Source organism: Equus asinus, chromosome 5, assembly GCF_041296235.1.
Source record: "Equus asinus isolate D_3611 breed Donkey chromosome 5, EquAss-T2T_v2, whole genome shotgun sequence".
NCBI classification, from domain to species: Eukaryota; Metazoa; Chordata; class Mammalia; order Perissodactyla; family Equidae; genus Equus; species Equus asinus.
Genome location: NC_091794.1, coordinates 88,404,756 through 88,427,943, shown reverse-complemented (window position 1 = coordinate 88,427,943; position 23,188 = coordinate 88,404,756). Strand labels below are relative to the sequence as shown.

The 23,188-nt window shown below is 47.1% G+C and overlaps 1 protein-coding gene across 1 annotated transcript in view; it reads right to left on the bottom strand.

The window, feature by feature from the left end:
• CSMD2 (CUB and Sushi multiple domains 2) overlaps positions 1-23,188 on the bottom strand; it is a 588,433-nt gene that overhangs the window by 268,207 nt on the left and 297,038 nt on the right. Inside the window, exon 10 of the mRNA XM_070510384.1 lies at positions 15,064-15,185. Coding sequence (XP_070366485.1) covers positions 15,064-15,185 — 122 coding nt within the window. The remainder of the gene's footprint in view (positions 1-15,063; positions 15,186-23,188) is intronic.

Sequence of the window (23,188 nt, the reverse complement as noted above, 5' to 3'; positions counted from 1 at the left end):
GGAGGAGGAATCTAGGATGGCTTGTAGATGGCATTAAGTGGGTGGGTGGTGGTGCCCTTCATGAAGACAGGACACACAGAGGCATCCCTCCTAAGGTCTGAGCTGGTCCCTTCGTCCAATTCAGCCAGGTTTCAACCTGATGAAGATCTTCGAGCTCCCAGTGGGGAAGCTGAAGGTGCTCCTTTGTTTTCTATTCTACAACCCAAGGAGGAGAGAATTCCCGTGGATGGTTTTTCCTAGTTGTGTAGATTTCTGTCCAAACCAAACAGCCCAGGACGCACATACTGCTAGGGTGCCAGCAGAGCTTCAGCCCAAGGTGCCTTCAGGTACCTCAGAAGCCAACTGTTGCTGCCCTCATCCATGAGCCTGGGTACCATTCACGCGGGGTCCCTCTGCACAGGGCATGGGGTTCACAGAGGAGCATCTCTGAACAAGAACGTCTGTGAGCATGGACAGTGAACTCAGGGGAGGAGGTGAGTGGCCCTGGCTGGGAGAGAGGCTAAAGGAAGCTTCCTGGAGGAAATGAAGCCCAGGCTGAGTTTGGGAGAGGAACTGGAGTTCAGTAAGTGGAAGGAAGGTAGGGCAATCCAGGCAGAGGGAAGAGCAGGTGAATGGGCATGAGCTGCGGGACACGTGACCTGCCCAGGGACTCCCAGTCAGTCTGGAGTCGTCTAACTGAGAGGGAAGCAGAGGGTGGTGACTCGAGAGAGCAGGAGGGGCCAGAGGAGGAAGGGCTGTCTGTCACACTAGGACAGGGGGCTTTGTCCTAAAGACAACAGGGAGTCATGGGAGAGCCGTAAGCAAAGGTAGGAGGCGAGATCTTTGTTTTAGGAGCAGCGGCATTGAGGGATGGTGGAAAACCCGTCTCTGGGCTGTAGCAATAGTCAGGTGAGGGAGGATGTGGGCCTATAGCGGGTGGTGGGGGGAGTCTGTTAGAAGAGTGGGGACGGAATGGAACTGTCAGTCGTGAGTGGGGATGTTGTGCCCTTTTTGGTTTTCCCATGGAGCAGGCAAGCTCGCCTCCCTGGCCAAAGGCAACACCGCGGGATCATCTGCTCAGGCTGGACTCTCCTTCCCATCTCTCACTCTCCCCAGTTCTGCCCGACAGAATGATGTTGCCATTTCCTGGCCCGACACACAAGGAGGGGCCCTCGCGCCGGCTCCCTGCTGCCCTCCCCACTCCCGACCCTGCAGCCTGTGTGGCTACCGGAGCTCCTGGGCATTCCTTCCTGGCGGCCCCCTCGTGAGTCCGATTGGCACAGGCTCCGCCCTCTCCCCTTTGCTCCCTGGCAATGTCTCCTCACCCTGGAGCCCTCTCTTCTCTAAGTGCTCCCTGATTGCCTCCCCTCACCTGTGTGTCAGCACTTACCTGCCGCCCCGGGACTCATCTGTTTCCCTGGTCCTCCACTACACCATGCACTCCCTGGAGGGTGGGAGCCAGGCCCCACTGCCTCTGGACCGCCAGTGCCAAGCCCACCCAGGGGCCCAGACAATGTTGAATGGGAGCACATTTTCCAAACCTTTCCCGATTCTCCAGCAGGGATGACTGCTAGGCTCTCGGATCCCTCACATGAGTTATCATCTAGAACAAAGGTCGGCAAACTGGTCCTGTAAAGGGCCGGAGAGTAAATATTCTCCCCAGTGCAGACCATATGATGCAGTTACGGCTACTCAGCTCTGCTGTTGTAGCAGGAACACAGCCATAGACAATATGTACGTGGATGGGCGTGGCTGTGTTCCAATAAAACTTTATTTACAAAAACAAGCAAGCAACTGGATTTGGCCCACAGGCTGTAGTTTGCCAGCCCCTGGCCTAGGAGATTCTTTGAAACGCTTAATCAGTCTTTGATCATCCTCCCTTATGGATTTCTTCACTATGAGGCTGTATTTCTTCACTACAAGCTATAACATACTTGACTCTGTTCTGAGCACTTTACACACATCAACTCATGTAAAACTCACAACAACAATCGTTACTATGAGTAGCTCCATTTTACAAATGGGAAACCTCAAGCACAGAGAGATTAGGCAACCTCCCTAAGATCACCCAGCTAAGTGGTAGAACTGAGATTCACCAGGCAGCCAGAGGCCAAGCTCTTTGCCTCTGTGCCTTACTGCCTCATGGTGTCCCAGTGAGGTCTCGGGTCCACAAGGCAGGGACTGTAACTTATCTGCTCAGACTTTCTCCGAGCTCTTTTTCTGGATCCCAGCAGGTGCTCAGCAAACACTTGCAGCACATAGGATTCTGCCGGGCCGTAGCGCTTCTGCAGGAGGAGGGGCTGGGCCTCTGCAGGGAACAAGGGTTCTGGTGGCTGCACGTTCTCACCACTGTCAGCCCCTTCCAGCCAGCGTGGGGGCAGAGGACACTAGCTCACCAAGCCACCTCCAAAAAAAAAGGAGCATACGATTACTGCATCTATAATGGGGAAATATTGTTTCGAAGGCCAGAACCCACAGCCATAAAATGGTTCACATTACTAGTTAGAGCAGCCATTGATGTGAACCGCACATTAGAGCATCTGACCCTGACGTAGGCGCTAATTACACCAAGTAGACTGCACAACACGTACAGCTTCGGGGCGGCCCCCGTGCACAATGTACTGATGCTTTCATTTTTTTTTTTCTCCTCTGCTTTGGCCTTTGTTGAAAGATAGGCTCCTATAATGACTCATTAACTAACATGCAGATCAATGAAGCTCACAAAGCACCTTTCCGAGACAGGAGAGTGGCAGCACATGAAACAGGCGTGATCAAAGAGGCACATTTGTACGCAGCTCAGACACCCAATTCACACCCGTTGGCTAAATGAATAGACGAACCCATCATCTAGGACATAATTACTGAGCACCTGCCATGTGCCAAGCACCGTGCTAGCTGCCTCCCATGAGTGACCTCACTTGCCTGACGATTTAGGGCTGAATCTAAATGGCAAGGGCATGGTGCAGACGGTGAGTACCGAGGATTACAAAGGAGGGAGACATGAAAGGCGGTCATGCAGAGTTGGTGGGCGTGCTGGGCCTTTGCAAGATGAAGAAGGGGGTGGGTTCTGTCCAGCAAATGCTGGGAGCGGTGAACAGGGGAACGAAGAGCAGGGAGGAAAGCTGAGGCAAGGGAGGGAGTGGGAGAAGAGCAGCCTGGCTGAGCCTGCAGTTGCTTCTTGCCTGGCAGGCCAGAGCAAGCAGCCTGGACTCGATGGCAAAGATGAGGGGTAGCTACAGCTCAGCGTGAAGGGAGGTGGAGGCAGAGAGACCAGCCAGGCGCTGGTACAGGGTCCCGGAGCGGGAGGAGGGCTTAGGGGAGTCTGAGTCTGTGATCACTGCAGGGAGCAGGTCGGAGTTGGGGACAGAGTCCTGGAGCCGATGCCCCTCAGCACAGCTGCCTTTCCTGAGAATCGTGGGGGATGGGAGTGGGACTATGGAGGATGCCCACTGCTGGAGAACACTCCTTGCTTCTGAGCTCTGTCCAGCACTAGCCAAAGAACAGGCTCCCGGTCCTGCCAGCCTGTGCCCAATGTCTCTGTGAGGCTGCAGGGGACCTGGCAGCTCATGGGCATTTTTTGGGAAGCTGGAGTCCCAAGAGATCTAGACTGATGCTGTTTTGTCCACTGGCTCCCTCCTCGCTGGGCTTCCTGCCTCTCCTGCCCATCCTTCACTGTGTGCCAAAAACTGTCTGTGCCCCACAATCCCTCAGGGTTGAAAAACTATGGCTCTTGGGTCAAATCTGGCCCGTGGCCTGTTTTTGTATGGCCCCTTGAGTGAAGAAATATTCTTAAATTTCTAAAGGGTTAAAAAAAGAAATTTGCCACCGCCAAGAAGAATGTGCGACAAAACCCTTACACGGTCCTCAAAGCCTAAAACATTTATTATTTGGCTCTTTACAGAAAAAGTTTGCTGACCTCTGCCCTAGAGCAATGGTTTTTGAACTGGATTCCCAGGCACCCCAGGCTTCTGTAAGGGTATGTCAAGGGCCACCAACAGGGGTGGAGAGGAGCCAGGGTGGGGAGGGGCCTGCTCTAACAAAAGCAGTTCCCTCTTGATCCAGTCCATGTTTTAGAATTCTGTGACAGACATAGATCGTGGTTTACTCACTGTAAACCTCCCCCCACGTACCCTTTCCCAAGAGAACCCTGACTGTGGAGTGTGGCAATGTATGTAGCTCACCTCAGAGCTAAGGATGGCTAAATGATAGGATTCTGGACAATGAGACCTGGGCTGAGGAGTACTCAGGGCATTTTCCTGGCTTTCTGCTTGCTTTTCCTGGAATATAGATGTGAGGACAGGGGTGGAACAGCCTTCTTGTGACCATGAGGGTAAGAGCCACATGCAAAGAATGGCAGAGGGAAAAACAGAAGGTGCCCAAGACTCTGAGGGAATTGTTAAACCAGCCCTGGACTCCAACTCTAGACCTTTGGTATGTGGGGAAAATAAAGTTTTGTTTAAGTTTCTGTGGAGGAGTTTTCTGCAACTCACAGCCAATCACAATCTCACGGCTACACCTTCTGAAGGAAGGCTTTTGTCGCCAAAGAAAAGTTTGCCACTCTTGACCCTCAAGATAAAGTGCAGTCTGACACGGAAAGCCAGGCTTTACATGGGCTGCCCTGCCCCTTCCTGGCTACTTAGAGCTGCCTCCTCAATGCCCTGCTCTGCTCCTGCTTCCCCATCCCCCTCAGAGCACTCCTCGGAGCTCCCGGGGGTTGACCTGTCCCCGAGCCTAGGTTTTCCAACACTGCTGCCAGTTTGACTGTTTGCTCCATGAAAGGAGGAGCCTCCCTTTTCCTGGGCACATGTGCATGGGGGTTCCTGCCCGGGTCTTAATGAGGGCCCAGGGCAGGGCTGGAGAGCTGGCTCCCGGGGTGGGGAGGAGGAGAGGCCGGCGGGCAGGTGAAGCCCAGAAGCCCCTGGAGTCCCGGCAGAGAGGCCTCCAGCACCTCTGAGGACGGCTCCTGAGGAAGCTCGGAAAGAAGGCCAGGGTACAAGACGGAGAACTTCCTGAGGTTCCGGAACTGAGGCCACCCCTCAGGTTTAGTTTTGGCGGCTCTGATTCACTCACTCATTGACTCGTTCACTCCCTGATGGACAGATTCGCTTATTCACTTGTTCATTCAGCAGTTTATGAGCACTTGCCAAGCGCTGGGCCTTGGGGGCGGGGAGGGGGCAAGGCAGGCAAGTCAAACACGGCAGCCGCCCTGAGACACCTCACGGTGTAGACAAGGAGACTAACTCGAACCAGTGTGACCAGTGCTGAAATCAGGAAGCACGGAGAGGGGCAAATGGGGAGCTGGAGATCCTGGCTGCGGGAGGGCTGGGGCTTGTCTTCAGGTGTGCCGCTCCCCACGCCCCAGGCAGTGGTAGGGTAAGGGGAACGCCGAGATAGGATGTGAAGTGAAGACAACTGTAAACAGGAAAGGAATCCAGTTGAGGACCTGGAGGAGGCCACCTGGGTCCTTCTAGAGCCACCCACTCATGACGAGCAGGCTGTGGGGCTCTCAGGGGAAACGTCGCTGGCAACTAGCCAGCATCTTGCGCAGGGCCCAGCACAGAGAGGGCATGAGTAAATGTTTGCTGAATGAATAAGTGAGTGAAGAGATGAACCAACAAATGTGTTCCTGACATTTGCACTAGCGAGCGATCACTTGCCTGGAGAGTTATTTCTCCGTTCTTCAGGTCTACAAAGGGAAGAGTGACACTGATCGTCCCCAAGGAGGGAATAACCAAAACGCTGTTATCTTTGGCTCTGAAGTTCACAAAATGAGCTTTCCTTTCGCTCTTCCTTCTAGGCCCCCTCCTTCCTCCCCCTCCCATCTCCTTCTCTCCTGCCCGGCTTTTACTCCTCTTCTAGCAAAGGTGGAGTAACTTTCCTGATCCAAGCCAGCAAGGTTCGTACGTAAATTGGATCATATGTCTTCAGTACATACCGAGATGCTGTGAAAGAAGGCAGATGTGTGTAGGTAGGGGGCACTGACATGGGTCGGGGTTTCAGTCCTGACCACAGAAATTTCATCAGCCACAGACGTCTTCCATGAGGCTGAGCTGAAAGGTCCTAATTGGAGGAGGTCCCTGGGGCCTAACATGGGTGGGGCCAGACCCAAGGAGCTACCCGGCACGGCGATGGTCTCCTCCACCAATTATTAACGTGTTCAAACATCTGCTGAGCTCTTCCTCTGTGCCAAGCACTGTGCTAACCGAAGCAGAGACCAACAAAACGCCACCCTTGCTTTCAGGCGCTCATGAGCTATGGGGAGAGATTCTAAACTCAGTACAATGTGATACGCGTGCAAACGAAAGGTGTGTGGGAACAGGGGAAGGAGCAAGACCTGGTGGACCTAGGAAGGCTCTCAGAAGAGAGCTGTCTGGGCTGCGTGTCAACGGGGATAGGAATTTGCCTGGAGGAGAAGGGATGGCACACTTGGACAGGATGTGCCTGGACCGAGGTCTTAAAGGGCCAGGTGTGTCTATGGATGAGGAGTTCAGTGTGGATGAAGCTGGGGGTTCCTGGGGTGGGGGTGCCCTGTGTGCTTCGCTGGGAGGAAAGGGGGTTGTTACTTAACACATAAGCTTCACTGGTCAGAACCACCGGGGTGCTCTTTAAAAATATACCTTCCAGGCACCCATCCCAGCCCCACTGAATCAGATCTTTAAGGAAAGACCTTTGGAAATTGTGTCTTTAAAGTCTCTCCGGGGATTTTTGATAATTAGCCAAATTTGGGAAATATTATTGTGGGCAGAATGACTAAGGACTGAGATAACCCACGTGGCCGCAGTGGGGTTCACATTTCTCAAGGACATCCCAATCAAAGGGCGAATGTGGAGTCTGCGTGTGGAGCAGGCCAGCATCGCTCACTCTCAGCCTTCTTTTCCCTTTTCTCTGAATCTGCCAAGCTTCCAGGACGACGGACTGGGTGTTTTTATAGTTTTATCCCTAGTTTACCGAGTAGAGACATACCCTTCACCTGCTTGCCCAGTGTAGAGCTGCACAGCCTACAGGTGCTCAGTCAATGCTGGTATCTTGACATAGGTTCTTGGTCATTCTGACACTAGAGCATTATCTTCCTCTCTTCGGTCCTTCTTATTGCTCGTGGGGGCCCTAGTCCTTGGAACATTCCCAGCTCCCTTCCAGGCTCAGGCAGCAGAGGTCCTACAAGGGGGATGGAATTCCAGGAAGGGTCCTCCTCTCCACACAGATACAGGTGCCCAGGATGCATAGCCATTCCAGGATTATGAGGAGACCAAGGGGATATGCATCCTGCTTAACTCCTGCAGGCAAAACTCTCAGCCCCTTCTCATAAGAGCATCTTTCTTCACCTGCTCCTTGCAAAGGGAGCCCTGCGTTCTCAATCCTGCTAGCCTCTCACTTACTCTGGAACTTCACTCCGCATCCGCTTTCTCCTACATCCTCACTCTCTCCCTCTTTGCTTGCTCTGCCCTCAGGCTACAAACACACGCAAGCTTCCAATATCTTAAACAAACACCCTAAGCAGCCCGAAACTTTCTCTCCACCCTACTCCCCTCACCAGGAAGCTTGTCCAAAGGGCTGTCTACACTCCTGGCCTCCAGAGCACCCCCCCGCACCCTGCTCACTCCCCACTCCACTACTGTCTGTTTCAGTTCCACTGAAAAGTCTTCTCGCAAAGCCAAAGCCAATGTTCTCTTTTCAGTCCTTTCCCACCAGACTTTCCATCTTCGCCGTGGCCAGACGTCCTACTGGACACTCTTCCTCCTTCTGCAGCATGAGTCTCTGCCCACCTCTTAGACTGCTCTTTCTCTGTCTCTTTCACTGGATCTCTTTCATCTAAAAGGATGGTGTTTCCGCATCCATTCTGAATCTTCTCATTCTCTTAGCTCTTTCCAAGAAATGTTGTCCATTCCTTAGTCTCCTATTCCCACCCAGATCTCTCTCTTGAACCCAGCTTTGTCCAGTTTCCAACCAGTGGACCCAAATGTCATTGGATGAACCACAGACACTTCCAATAAACCGTATTTCCCCTTGACTGCTGCGAAGCATGATCCTCCTCTTGTATTTCCTTGTTAAGTCTCCCCTGGTCCAAGTCAGAAAGCATCGAGTCATCATTCATTTGTTCTTTGCATAACTGTTTACTGAGTGCCTACTATGCCCCAGGCACTGCATCGGTCACTTGGGATACGATGCTGAATAAGACCCCTCTTTCTTCAATCCTCACATCCAATCAGCCCCCGAGTCCCACCCCATTCTCTAAATCTCTCTCAAATCTGTCTCCCTCCTTCCACGTTTCCAAACCCTTGATTGATGCCCCCATTTTTCTTGTGGGTAACTGTTTCAGCCTCCTGCCTGGCCTCGCTCCTTCCAGTATCCCTCTCTAATCTTCTCCGCTGCTGCCAGAGCAATCGTTTAAAAGCTCAGACCTTTCTGCCGTTGCTCTGGTTCAGAAGAAAGCGTGGCCCTCGTCTTCCCAAGACTGATCCTGGTGCTGTCAGCCTCATTCCCTCCCATCTACTCTGAGACCTTGTTCCAGCCAGCAGCACAGCACAGCTACGTAAGCGCATGGGCAATGGAGCCAGAAACACTGGGCTTAAATCTCCGCACTGCTACTTACTGGCTACATGCTTGGGCTAAGTTTCCTAACCTTTAACCTATCCATGATTCACTTTCTTTATCCAGCAAGTGGGTCTATTAAAACCTGATTAATTAATTAATTAATTGTGCTATTAAGAGAATGGAATAAACCATTTATAGAGGGCTTAGCTCAGTGCTTGGCATATGATAGGCATATAATAAGAGATAGTTATTATTCTTATTACCAACAATCTAACATTTCTACCTTTAAAAATCTCTTTCAGGACAAAATTCAAACCTCTTTGCCAAGCGTGTGGGGTCGCCATGATCTGGATCTTACTGACCTTTCCATCCTCATCCTGATCTAGGCACATTGAATTACTTCCCGTTCTAAGAGGCTATTCCAAACCTCAGTGCCTTTGCACATGCATCCACTGTTGAGATATTGATTTCCAAACCTACACATCCTTCAAGACCCTGCTCAAAGGTCACCTCCTTTGTGAAAACTTCCCTGACCTTCCAGTTGGTGCTTCCTTCCTAGGGTTTCCCATAGCACTCTGGACACTTCCATTAGCACTTATCCGTACCCTAGTTTTCTATTTACATTCCTGTCTTCTCTCCTACGTGCATGTTCCTCAAGTCCGGAGATCATTACCCACAGTCAATGGACAGGTGAATGCTCAGCTCATAAAACATATCATGAACATAGAGAGCCTGTGCTTTTTGCAGAAGGAGATGCCCCAAAGATGACTGGACAGTGGGTCCTTGGACACACTTGAATCTCACCTATGGGCCAGTTCCCCGAACAGGATTAGGACCACAGTATCCATTTATTCTGCTGTTTGTGAGAAGATAGTCCCTATTCTTCAGTCTCAGACTTTGAGTTTCACACTTATACCTTCCTTTCTGCATTATATGCTCCTCGGCTCTCCTCCAATTTAGTGTCAGGAGAAGGCTCTCTTCGGCTTTTCTGGGCTCCCCCAGCACCACCTGCAGCCCACTGCGAACCCATGGAGATGCTGGGAAGACCCTTCTGGGCAGCCTGGCTCTGAGGGAGAGCCCTTCAGAGGGGCTGGCTTCAGGAACCCAGGCTGGTGTGATCGCTTGCAGGACATGTGGGAGGTGACTAATGTGGGGCCATGACCTCCACACACTGGCCACGGGGAAGCCTTCTGGGGGTGAATCAGATTGTTTCCCAGAAAGTTCTCACCTACACGTCCCCTCGCACCCACCTTCAGGTCCAAAAGAAAACAGAGCTAAACATCTTTAACAATGCCCAAGAAAGAGCCCTCTAGTCAACAACTTAATACCCTCATGGTAGTAAGTCCTTCTTCTGGTCTAGCCTCCATCTTCATCACCATGTAACTCAGGCCTCCTTCCCCATTGACTAGGTCCATCATCAAACAGTTTGATAAAACATGAATCATTCTTTCTAAAACACTTTGTAGAGGAAATTTGTTTCCAGTGTTCCCAGCACTGTGGTCCTGGGCACCTCGACCAGACAATTTTACAATGTGGAGTAAAATTTAAAAAGAAGAGAAAAGCTTTTTACGAGTTAGTAAGTTTATGGACTGCATTATATCCCCCACCCCCCAATTCCTATGTTGAGGCTCTAACCCCCAATGGGATGGAATTTGGAGACGGGGCCTTTTCGGAGGCACTTAGGGGTAAATGAGGTCACAAGGGTGGGACCCTAATCTGATGGGATTGGTGTCCTTATAGGAGGAGGAGGAGACACCAGAGAGTTCTCTCTCTGCACGCTCAGAGGAAAGGCCATGTGAGGACACAGCGAGAAGGAGGCCACCTACAAGCTAGGGAGAGCGCCCTCATCAGCGACTGAATTTGCTGGCATTTTTATCATGGACTTCTAATCTCTAGAACTGTGAGAAAACAAACGTCTACTGTTTAAGCCACCCCGTCTGTTGCATTTCGTTACAGCAGTCCAAGCAGACTCATATGGTAAGAATATTCAGGTCCAAGACACAGGGAATGTAGGGACTCAAACCGTGACCCAGAGCATGAGCCGGCTTTGGCCTTGAGTGCATTTGTAAAATCTGGTGAAACAGAGCTTTGGTTTTCGGGGCCTTGTGGAGAAGACAGAACAGGAGACAAAGCTCAGGGCCTACCCAGGTAGGGACTCTACTGCGACAATGGTGAATAAAGCTGGGCTGGTTAAAGTTGCCCCCTTAGCATGAGGGCGTCTTCCTTCTCATCTCCCACTACTACCCTCTGGGTGGATCTGGAGGCTGATTCTTTATCTTCAACCTTGACACCGAATGGACAGGAAACAGAAAACTTCCTCTGAGAATCCATCACCATAAGTCTGCCTTCACACGGGTTTGCAGCCTCCAGACTTCTCGAGTGGTTTCAAACTAAGAATCCAGTCTGAAGAGGTTTCTGGCTGGTTTCCTCCCGGCACCAGGCAGAAGCAAATGTAAATTTTCTCTGGAAGAAGCCACCTTGGACTCAGGTCTCAAAGAATTCCCACAGATAAAATTTACGATTCTAACCACATAGTCAAAAATTACAAAACAAAGAAGGAAACGTGGCTCTGGGAGCAAGAGGTGAGAAACAGTAGACCAGAGAATCAAACTTGAAGACTTCAGATACTGGGATTAGCAGACACATAACATAAAATAAGTGTGGTTAATATATTTAAAGAATTAAAGAAGGATCTAAACATATGAGGAGAGAGAGACTATAAAATATGGTCAGGAGCATTTGAAAAAGAATCAAATGGGACTTCACAAAATGAAAATAATAATTATTTGAAATTAAATCAAATCTTCAGTGAATGAATTCAACAGAGGTTAGACATAGCTGAGCAGAATATTACTGAACAGAATGAGAGAGAAAAAAATGTGATAGAAGTTAAGAAACACAGAAGATAGCCTAAGAAAAATTAACCTGCCTTGTCAGACTTCCAGAAGCAGGAAAGAGAGAGAATAATAGAAAAGCAACAGTTGAAATGATAAAGGCTAAAAATGTTTCCAAATTGATGGAAGACACAATCCATAAATTCAAGAAGCTTAAAGAGTTTATCGGGATAAATGCCAAAATATGCACAACTAGACACATGAAAAGGAAGCTGCAGAACACTAAAGACAATGAAAGGACCATAAAAGCAGCCTGAAGGATGTCATACAAAGGGATGACAATAAACTGACAGCACAATGGATGTTAGAAGACATTGGAATAATATTTCCATGTGCAGGGAGATTAACTACTATCAACTGAGAATTGAACATCTAGTGAACACCACTGCTCCTTCAAGAACAGGGGAGGAACAGGCATTTTAAGACAAACAAGAACTAGAAAGTTTGCCATCAACAAGAAAATAAATTCTAAGGCATGTACTTTAGACAGAAAGAAAGTAATCCCAAAGAGACAACTGATATGCAAGAAGGAATGGTGAGCAAAGTAGAGTTAAATACGTGAGTAAATCTAAATTGACTCGGTTTTTATTAAACAACAACAGTAACGACTTGTGAGAAAAAGTGAAGCAACATGAAAATACACACACCTTGGAGTGTGAATTAGGAGGGAGTAATTAGAGTCATAGTGTTCTAAGACCTCTGATTTTTCAGAAGGAACGCAAAATTACTATTTAACATTAGACTTTATTAAGTATGCATATTAATATTTCTAGAGTAAGGCTAAAAGAATAGAAATGATTGTATAATTTAAATGGTCTAAATTTTCCAGTGAAAAGATAATTTGTCAGAGTGGATTTTTAAAAATCCAGCTATACACAAAACATCAAGCATAAGGATGTAGAAAGGTGGAAAGCAAGAGAACAGAAAAGATTTATTAGACAAAGACCAAAAGAAAACTGATGAGATAGCTGGGGGGAAGAAAGCTTCAAGGTCAAAAGCACTGCTACAGGCAAACAGTCATTACATAATTATTTTAGAAAAAGTTCAACTCACCGGGAAGATATATAATTCTCAACTTGCATGCTCTAATAACATAGTCTCAAACCATGTAAAGCAAAAATTGATAGAACTTCAAGGTATGATAGACAAACTGGCCATCAGACTCGGAGATTTTAATATGCCTTCCTTTGCAGTTGATTAATTAAGAAGACAATTAATGAAGATATAAAAGATATAAACACAATTAACAGGCTAGATGCAACGGACATACTGGAACACAAAAACTGCAAGATACACAGCTTAGTTTTTTCAAGCACATACAGACTATATGAGAAAAATGACCACTTCTGGTCCAAAAAGCATGTCTCAACAAATTTCAAATGATTCAAATACAGTCAATGTTCTCTGACCACAAGCTTTAGAATCAATAACAAAAAGACAATTAGAAAAATCCTTTGTTTGAAATTAAGAAATAGTTCTATATAATTCATGGTTGAAAGATGAAAAAATAATGGAAATTAGAAAACATTCAGAACTAAACTATAACAGAAAAACTACATATAAAAGCCTGTGCTAATGTAGCCAAAATAGGGCTTAGAGGAAAATTTATAGCCTTAGACGCTTAAATAAGATACAAAAATAATAAAAGTATCAAAATTAAGATGCTAGAAAAAGAATAACAATAAATCCAAACATAATAGAAGGAAGGAAATAAAGATGAGAGCAAAACTGATGAAATAAAAACAAAATATATTCAAAGAAGTATTAACAAAATTCACATTAGTTCTTTGCAAAGAATAACAAAACGTGAAATGTCTGGCAGTATTGATTAGAAAATGATACAAAATTAGAAATTAAAAGGGGATAAAAATACAGAATAAGTGATAGTATACACAACTTTATTATCAATAAATTTGAAAACTTAGTCAAATGGACTCAGAAAAAAAATCCAGATAACTTAAGTAATTCTTTAGTCATTAAAAGTATTAAATTTATAGTTTAAGATCTTCCAGCAAAGCGACACCAGACTAGATAGTTTTGCTGAAAAGTTCACCAACCTTTCAAGGCAAAAATTATTCCAGTCTTCCACTAATAACTCCAGAGGATAGAAAAAGAGGAAACACTCTCCAAATCACTTTATGAGGCTAGCAATGTCTTGACACAAAAATCTGGCAAGGGTAATATGAAAAAAAGGCCAATCTCGCTAACAAAATAGAAGCAAATTACTAAACAAAGTATTAGCAAATCAAATACAGGCATGTATAAAAATGATACTACTAAGTGACCAAGTTGGGTGTAGCCCAGGAATGCAAGGTTGGTTGGTTGGCTGAACATTAGAAAAATCAACCAATGCAATTCACACTAAGAAAATGAAGGAGCAAATCATATGACTATATCAATATGCTTGTCATATGCTTGACAAAACTCAACATCCATTCACAATAAACGCTCTTAGCAAACTAGGATTAGAAAGGAACTATAAATTTTTTTATAAAAACAACTTCAGCAAACATCATACTTAATAGTGAAGAGGCAAAAACATTTTATTTAACATCAAACAGTGACAAGAACGCCCACCATCATCACAATGACTGGACATTATACTGGAGGTTCTAGCCAGAACACCGAGGCAAGAAAAAGTAAAATAAAGAAAGGTATAAGAACTGGAAAGAAAGAAAGAAAACCATCATTCTTTGCAGATGATGATTGCCTTACATAGAAAACCCCAAAGAATTCACAGATAAAATATTACAAGAGAGCTGCTATATACAAATATGCATTCACCAGCAAGAAACAGGTAGAAAACGAAATTTTAAAAGCCATAAAAAATACAAGATATCTAGGAATAAATGTATTAAAAATTGTATATAAGTTCTGTAATTGGAAAACAACCACACAAGTTGACCGGAAGCCACTAAAGAAGCCCTAAGTAATAGAGAGAGATACCATACTCATGGACTGGAAGACCCAGCATCATAAAGATATCAGTTCTTCTCCAATTGATCTGTACTTTTGGTATAATTAAAATAAAGATTCCAAGGTTATTCTGTAGATCTTGGCAAGACACTTCTAAAATATATGAGAGAACAAAGGGCACTTCACAGGAAAATAAAAACTAAATTGGAAATAAACAGGTGAAAAGGTGTAGATAGTATTGCAATAGTACACATAACATAGATAAGTCTTAGGAACATAATTCTGAGTGAAGATGATTAAGAATATATACAACATGATTATGTTTATGTGAAGTTCAAATGCTGGCTCACTAAACAACGTATTTTTAGGGATCCACACTTACGTGCTAACTATAAAGAAAAGCAGAATAAGAATCGCATAATCGAGGTAATGGTCACCTGAGGGACAGGGAACGGAATGGGTTGAGGAGGTGCACACATCACCAGGGTAACTGATTTTTTTTTTCCTTAAACTGGGAGATGGCTACACAGGTGTTTGTTGTATTGATGGTCTATCTTATATTGTATACACATGCTTTTTATCTACTTGATATTTAATAAAAACAATTTTTAAGAATTGCCTGCAGAGAACCTATGACAACCAAGTCCTGGGTTTGAAATCCGTTGTAGTCCAACTGTTCCCAACCTAGCCCTGCCCACTGGACACTGTCACCCCTCCCCCGCCCCCCTCCTGCGAGCCTTACCTTGGCAGGGTTGAGTGCTGTGATGATCCACACACAGTGGGCATTGTTGTCATACTGAATGGGGAAATTGGGGGAGGTGATGATGCCCGAGGGGCCTCGAAGGTGGGCATCGCACATGCGGGCTGCAGAGAGGAGACACAAGACAAGCTTTTCACTTTAGACTAGGTCCAGCTCCCATCCCCACCTCCCACCCCCAGCCCAGAAGAGGCTGAGGTCTGCACGGTCCCATCCCAGACGTAACCTTCTGCGTCCCGTTTCCTTCCCCCATAGTTCTCAGCAGGATCAAAGGGAAGTCACGGTACCTGGAGCATTGGGGCAGGGACAGGCCCCACATGGCCCAGCCTGCTGCTCTGCAGGCAATGATGAACTTCCACAGTCAGGCTCAGCAAGCCCCCTACCTGAACTCCACTGTGATCAAGCAGCTCATCTCCACAAAGAGGGTACAGGCTAACACTACTCATGTTGACCTAAAGCTGGGTGGGCCCCAGGAACCTCTGGGCCTGCTAAACTGCCCACTTCTCGCTCTGCTGACCAATCTATGATTCCCCACTTGCTATTAGGCCTCCTGAAGTAGAATCTGAGAATGTCCTTGTCAAGGCCACCCCATCAGGTCTCAGAATGTCTGTGCCCAAGGACTCTGCCAAGACCCACAGCTCAGCCCAGTGCCGGGCACCCAGAGGGGTTTTAGTGCCAATCAAATGCTTCCCAATTCCTTCCCCACCCTCAGCACATGCTGGAAACAGGCTTTTGACTGGAAGCATAAAGATTCAAGGTGAATTAGAAGAAGTGCTCTACTCAAGTAGATATAAAGTGTTATCAATCACAGCTTAATCTAATTAAGCTCTTTAAAATAGCTTCTAAACTAATTAGATTAAGTAATGATTGATAACAGTTAAGGTACTACATTGTACCTAGGTGTCTGCCTTCTTTAAAGACGTGTTCTTTGGTTCTAGCCACTCCATTCTTCAATGTTAGCACTCAGCTATTTTAATAAAGAGTTCTATGAGTCTGCTCTGTTACAGCCCACGTGGCAATTTATCCTAATTGTAGGCAAAGTGCCTAACAGTAGAGAAATAGCGAGCAAACTCAACAAGCCTAAGTATATAAAATGAAAGTGGTGTCAAACCTGGTTTCCTCTGATGGCACAAGCATCCTAGAGCTGCTCTCCGCGTGTGGCCCGCGCCACGATAAGCCTTTCCCAGGACACCCTTCCTGGGAGGGTCCGGGAGGCAGCTTCCACAGCTCTCGGTCACAATGAATCTCTCCTCATCTCACACATTCATTTCCGCACTCACTCATTCCAGCGTTTATTGAGTGCCTATGACGGGCCAGGCAGAGTGCGGGGAGAGAAAACTGTCTCAGACACACCCCTCCCCTCTGGAGCCACCGCAAGTGGAAGAAGTAGGTGTGAAACAGCTACAGTCAAGTGGAGCAAGCGTTGTTTGCAAGGTTGTTTGCAAGAGGCCGCTGGGTCAGAAGGGTTCCTTCTTCCCTACTAGCTCACCACCTCCAGGGAGGAAGTTCCTTCTGGTGGCTCACCCCAGACCTGCACCTGAAGCATCTTCTCCCTCATCTTGAGCTCAAATGCCTGTTGAATCAAGTTTGAACAAAGCCCAGGAGGAACCCTCTCCCGCATTCCCCTCCTGTGCCTCTGACAGCTCCTGTAATTCTGCACTGAGAAACACTTAGATTCACAGGTTACACTTGATACAACCGGGCCTGAAGGCAGCACACCACGGTGAGGAGAGTGCAGGTTGAGGGGTTTACCAGCTTAGGGTTTTAAATCCACTTGCTGGTTGTTTAAGCCTGGGGAAGTTAGAAAACCTCTCTGATTCTACTTCCTCATCTGTCAAACGGGACTAGCGACATCACCTCCTCGAGGCGTGGTGAGGATGAAACTGTATGAGATAATGCACATGAAGGCTCCCCTAGGACCTGGGACATTGTCAATCTTCCACAAAGGGGAGCCGGGACTGTCAGACCCCCGATGCCGTGTTCATTCCACTTCACTGTGCCCAAGATTTCTCTCAAGGCCAAAGATCTTTTTTCTACCTTTCCTGAAGTTTCCTTACATAGGATTTATTTCCTGTGACCACACTGGAGACTGACAACATAACTAAACAAATTAGGATAAAATTCTCAAAACCAAAACCATGACCCCAGCTCACGCCTCAGAGAGGACCTGTGGATTCAGACCCCCAGCCCTGGGGGGAATCCTTACGGATCGCTACACCTCTTCTGGAAAGTCAGGTTTGGCTGCCAAAAGCCCTTAGCTTCAGATTCAATTTATCCTGTACTTGTTTCCAAAAATTAGATGATATTTGCAGTCTGTTGAAGCATGCTGAAGGTAATTAGAGAGAACAGGTCAAAAAGGCTTTACCACTTTAAGGACTTAGGTTTAATTAAAGTATTACAATCTGCAGAGAGTTAGCATGGAACACCTTAAAATAGGTTCTGAATGGAGAATCAGCTACTTTTTCCCTCTGCTGTCTGGGTAAGGTCAGGGAGTCTGAGGACAGGCAGACTTCCCGCTGAGCAGCCAGCCCCTGGGATTCGGCCAACAAATGGTTAGCTCATTGCCACAATGCACAAGGGCTGGCAAAATGGTAGATGTTCAGACAACATCTGAATAAATGAATAAACACATGTTTATCTTTTTCTATTTGCCTTTTCCCTTTGAGCGGTCTGCTGGGTAACTTTCAGGAGACTTCTCTGGGACCTTCCATGCCTAAGCTCTGCAGCCACTCCCACTCCTCGTCTGGACATCACTACACCACGTAACAGGGTCAGTATTCCAGGGGACCCTAACTTAGGGAGACACATCTGGACCCACAGCCAATTCTGGCACCGAGACAACTTGGCAGCAAACAGGGAACTGCTGCAGATGCAAGTGCCTGTGGTCCTCTATCTCCTCCCCGAATCTTACTCCCACCCTGTCCCATGCTGCCTTCTCTTGCGTCTCCCACTACTGAGCTCCCTCCTCATCCTTCCCACAGTCTTCTGGAACCTTCTCCCCACCACCAATTCGAAGGCAAATAAACCTTGATTTGTAGCTGCAGCATCTTCCAGAACCTCCTGTTCCAGCTCCTGCCTTGACTGATGCCCGTCTCCCCTCCCCAGCCCACTGCTTCCTCTGCAGCCCTCTGTAGTGGAGAGCTCTCTCTCATCCTCCAGTATTTTGTTCCACAAACATTTGCTGAACCCCTGGAGGAACGCTTCTTTGACTTTCATCTGGATCTCACTCCGCTGACACCAACATTTTCTCTCTACCTGTCAGCTCCCTGTCGTCTCTTCTATCCTTACCCAACTTAGATCCCACGGTCCACCATTATCACCATTTTCTTACAAATTCACCTAAATCCCTTGCTCCCTTTTCCTTTAATCAGTTGTTTGGAAGACACAAATTGTGGACAAACCTCTCCACCTACATTCTCTTGACTTGCCCCATACAGTCGAGCTTCACTGGAGGAAAACCACATGATTATCCACCTCAAAACAAATCCTAGATACTGCCCAGTGACTCTGCCGTGTAGCGCTCTTAAGCTCGCTCTCCTGCTCTGCTCAAAGACCCTTTCATGCCTTCTAAACGTCCCTCGGACCTTTTGCGCTTCCTCTCACCTCCCCTTACTCTCAGCTGATGACCTTGCTTCAGTCTTTGTGGATGAAACAGAGGACATCTGGCAGGCGCACTCTCTTCTGTCCAAATCTGCAATCCTGTCTGCTTCTGCTCCGTCTTCTTCTTCCCTTTGTTTCCAACAGAGGGATGGCTCCTTCACCTTTTAGAGGCCAGCCGCTCATCATGAGAGCTGGTGCTCCTGCCCAAGGTCAACCACGTCCATGGCCACACCCAGGACCTGCTGTTCTGGGACCCAAGAGAGTCCATCTGTGAGATCTCAGACTCCATCATCCCATTCCTTCCTCTGCCACTTGTGCACCCAGCAGAGAAACTTTGGTCTCGATGCCCCTGCTGTCCTAAATCATAGGCCCCTCCAGCCCTCTGGCTTGTCATTTCTCCCCATCCATTGATCCCTCTGGACCCTTCTTCTATCACTATGTAGTCTGGACCTCAAGACCCCCACCAACAGCTCTCTCAACACCCTCATATCTGCCTTTGATTAATTCCACCATCTTCCGTCTCTACTCTGAATGCTGGGTGCCGGGGGGCTGCCAAGAGAACCGTGGTGCCACCACAGAGTCATGGCTTGCCATCTTAAGTGAAGCTTCAGCCCAAATTGGTCCTGTTCCTTGTCTTCGCTCAGTTTCCTTGACAATCCCTTACAGGGGCAACTTCAAACATTCGCCACTCAGTTGAGCCATGAACCCCAGGGGTTGCCTTCTGGTCTTTGCTGTACTTGAACTCTTTGGAGCAAACGACCTTACTGACCCTTCCCTCTTTGTGAAACTCACATTCATTGGCTTCCATGATGCCTCTTGGTTCTTCTCCTATCTCTCTGACTGACCTTTCTCAGCTTCCTTCTTGTCCATTAACTCCTTAAAAGTACTTGTTTAAGTGTGCGCAAAGAGTATATAGTTCTTTGCACATTTCCTGCAAATTTTCTGTGAGTTTACAATTAAATCAAAATAAAAAGTTATCAAAAATGAGGTAGGGGAGTTGTTCTATGTGGTTCCATCCCGTGCATTGACTATGAAAGACGTCCGGGTGCAATTTCCAAGTAGGACAGAGCCTTCGGAGTCAGGATTTAAAGCCCAGCTCAACCCATTAGCTTTGTGCCTTTGGGCAAGTTGGCTGACCACTCTAAGCTGGAGCTAAATATAAAATATGGATATTACCACTTTGCTCATAAGGAAATTATGAAAAATGCCTACTGCAATGCTTTCTACAAGTCTAAATAGCTTAATAAGTGGGAGCTTTATCATCAGTACATATATATATATATATAAGGGACTCAGGGAGCAACGGGGCATGTATTCTAGCACAGCCAGTGTGTCACCCAGGGACGATAACAACAGGGGAGAGGAGAGGAGGGCGGAGTAAGGGAGTGGAAGCAGGATGGGGAGCAGAGGGAAGGGAGGGGAGGGGGGAGTGGAGAGCAGAGGAGGGGATGAAAACAGGACTCTGGACAACATTCGTGTTTAAGGGGTAGGCCCAGGAAGCTGATCCAGTGAAGGCCACCAAGAAGGAAGACAGCCCCCCGCAAGTTTCATGGCATTTACTTCAGCTGGTTTGTGCCATATTTCCCACATTTCGCTCCCATTTTCTGAGAACGAGGGAGAAGCTTCAGAGCATTTCAGCAGTTTGCCCTGTGCCATATGGTATGCTAACAGCAGAGCTGGAACTTGGACTTAGGTCTCTGAGTCCCGAATCTGATTTTCTACCCATCAAAAAGGCTTCCATTCTAAACAGAGATAGAAATGCGTGTATGTGTGTGTATAGAGAAAATAGTGGGTTTCTCCACAAAGGAAAAAAATAATGCATTGTTGTTTTCTATTGATTATCTCCTCTGCGACTCAGTAACTGTAAGTATCTCATCTGGGCTGGTACTCAGTCCCCATCCTCTGTCAACCCCAATTTGTGGTCGCAGGAAACCAAGTCTCCTGGCTGTCAATTTGGCTCTCTTCCCGTTATCACTGGTTTACAGACAGTGTTCCCTGGAGCCTCAGGGGTTCCTCAGAGGTGGCTCAGGGGCTGCTGAGATTAGGGATGAGGGGAAACTCCAATTCTCTGCCCCTACTTCATGGAGAGAAGCTCCACGTGCATCTCTTTTATTTATTGGGCTTCTGCAAAAGCCTATTTTAAAAAATTGGGCTCCATATGTAAAAAAGTCTAACCAGCCCCATATTGTACTATCCTGCCTCTATGTGGGGCGGAACAAAATTCATACAAGAGTGTTTCATGTTGGCCTCCATCTCCTTTGGATCATCAAAATTTTCTAGGAGTCCAATGAGATGCTTATTTCTTCTGTTGGGAGGCAGAGAAAAGAAAGGCCTATGAATACCTAATTTCAAATTCAAAATGAAGACAGAGTCTCGTACTGTTCATTCATTTCAATCACTGATTCATTTAGATCGTCCTCAAACATTTGTCGAGAACCTATTATTTGCTAGGCCCCATGTTTTAGTAGAATTAATTGTGTGGAAAATGAATATTTAAAATCAAATCATATTTTAAATGCATTAGAGGAAAAATAATACCACTGTGTAGGGTGGTGAATCCTTTTTAGAATGTGATCTTTTGGTAACCTGCTTATTAATGGAACTATCCTGGAATTTAGAGTTTTGTCCCTTTTTATTCTTAAAGTGGGGTTCACTTAACCTCTCCAAAAAAAAAAAAAAATCACAATTAGAATAGTAACTCCGGTTAATTAAAAATAAGACATTTTAAAAGAAGAACTTCCAAAGCCACCAAAATGAAAGGACCCTTGACTTTACTATCACTCAGCCCCAGGCCTTCAGGGAAGCCGGGACAGACCATCCAAGTTCGAACCCAGGAACCTGTGCCATCTCTCTTCCTCCCTCATAACGACCCGTGGGAGAGGAAAAAGGAGGGTGAGAGGGACAGGAAGGTGACCCGGCACCACAGTCCCCTCTCCACCATCGTCAGTGCTGGTCACTTTCTACAAAATGCCTCGTTTAAATTTCGCAGTCGCTAGCATGGGACGTTTTGTTTTCCCAGTTCCCACATGAGGGCCCTGTGGCCGAAAACGATGACGGAACCTGCCCAGGGCCAGCGAGCTAATGGGTGGCAGAGTTGAGACCTAGATCAAAGTCTGTGTGCTTCCCAAACCATGTGCTTGCAACACAATTGGACCAGACAGTGAGGAAACAGACTTCTGAAAGAATCGGGGGCCCCCAAGGCTGAGGGGTGCTCTGTGGCTTGGGACGCGATATCCCAACAGTGCTCAGCAGTTTAAACCAAACACGTGTGCACACAAGCTTCACAGACATGCTGGGATGGGGTATATGAGCCTTTCCTGTCTACTCCCTCATCCAGTCCTCGCAGGAGTACCGGGGAGTAATGCAACGTTCTGTAACCATTGGCTTTGAGCGGAAGAAAAGAGATTCAAAGAGGGGAAGAGACTGGCCCAAGGACCCCCAGCTAAAAAGGGGTGATGGCTGGATTTGAACCCAATTCTGCTGGGCTCCGTTCTCCATGAGTTTCTGCCGCTTCGCGGTGGCAGAGCACAGAATGAGAATGGATTTGAAAAAGCTTAGCCCAATGCTTCAGGACAGTGTGGCAGAGAATTCAGAGCCAGTGGGTCAGAACCCCCAGAGGGACTTGAATGGGGCACACAACATGTCTGGAGGAAAAGATGAGCATATCGCTGACAGTGACCTTTCTTCCAGAATGCCAGCCCTTCCGCACCCTGGGCAGATCCAGGCAAACGACCACCATCACTAAGAGAACAGCCTTCCTGCTATGAAAGGTCTTGAGGGGCGATCAGATCCCACCGTCACCTAAAGACGTTGTCATTCTTGCTTCTCAAAAAGGAATTTTGAAATGACAGATTGGCAAAGGGTCCCTCGGTCCTCATACTTGACAATTCTATCCCTCTCTACAGAGCTGGTGTCTTGGCTCCCTGGAGATGAAGTGTTGTGCTCTTCCATTATTCATTCATTCATTCATTCAACACAGGTTACTGAGCACCCAACATGCGTGAGGCCCTGTTCTAGGCAGCGAACAAGACAGAAGTCCTTGTCCTGTGAGCCTGCGTTCTCACACCAGGTATTTGTTCTCTTGTCTGGCACTCCCCCATTCATAAAGTGTTTCCACGTCCACAACTACATTTGACCTTCACATACAAAGGATGGGTGGAGTAGGTACCATTAGCTACATTTACAGGGAAGAAAATAAGCCCAAGGAAATAGGTGATTTGCCAAGTCACCCATAATCCGCCAGTGGCAAAGCTGAGAGTTATACTCAAGAATTCTGTTTGATTTTTTTAAAAATCCTAGCTAAGCAGAATCTTTGAAATAATTCAGCTAAAATCAGTGGGACACAAAGTACATTATTACTTGTGGATGATGGCCACCTCAAACCTGAGTGAGAATGAATAAATCTACAGCTTGTTTGAGAGATAGTTGTATGACCCTCTTCCAGATTACTTATCAACACGTTAAAAAAAGGGACTGGGTCTCAGGCTCCAGCTTGTCCCTTCCTCAGTGT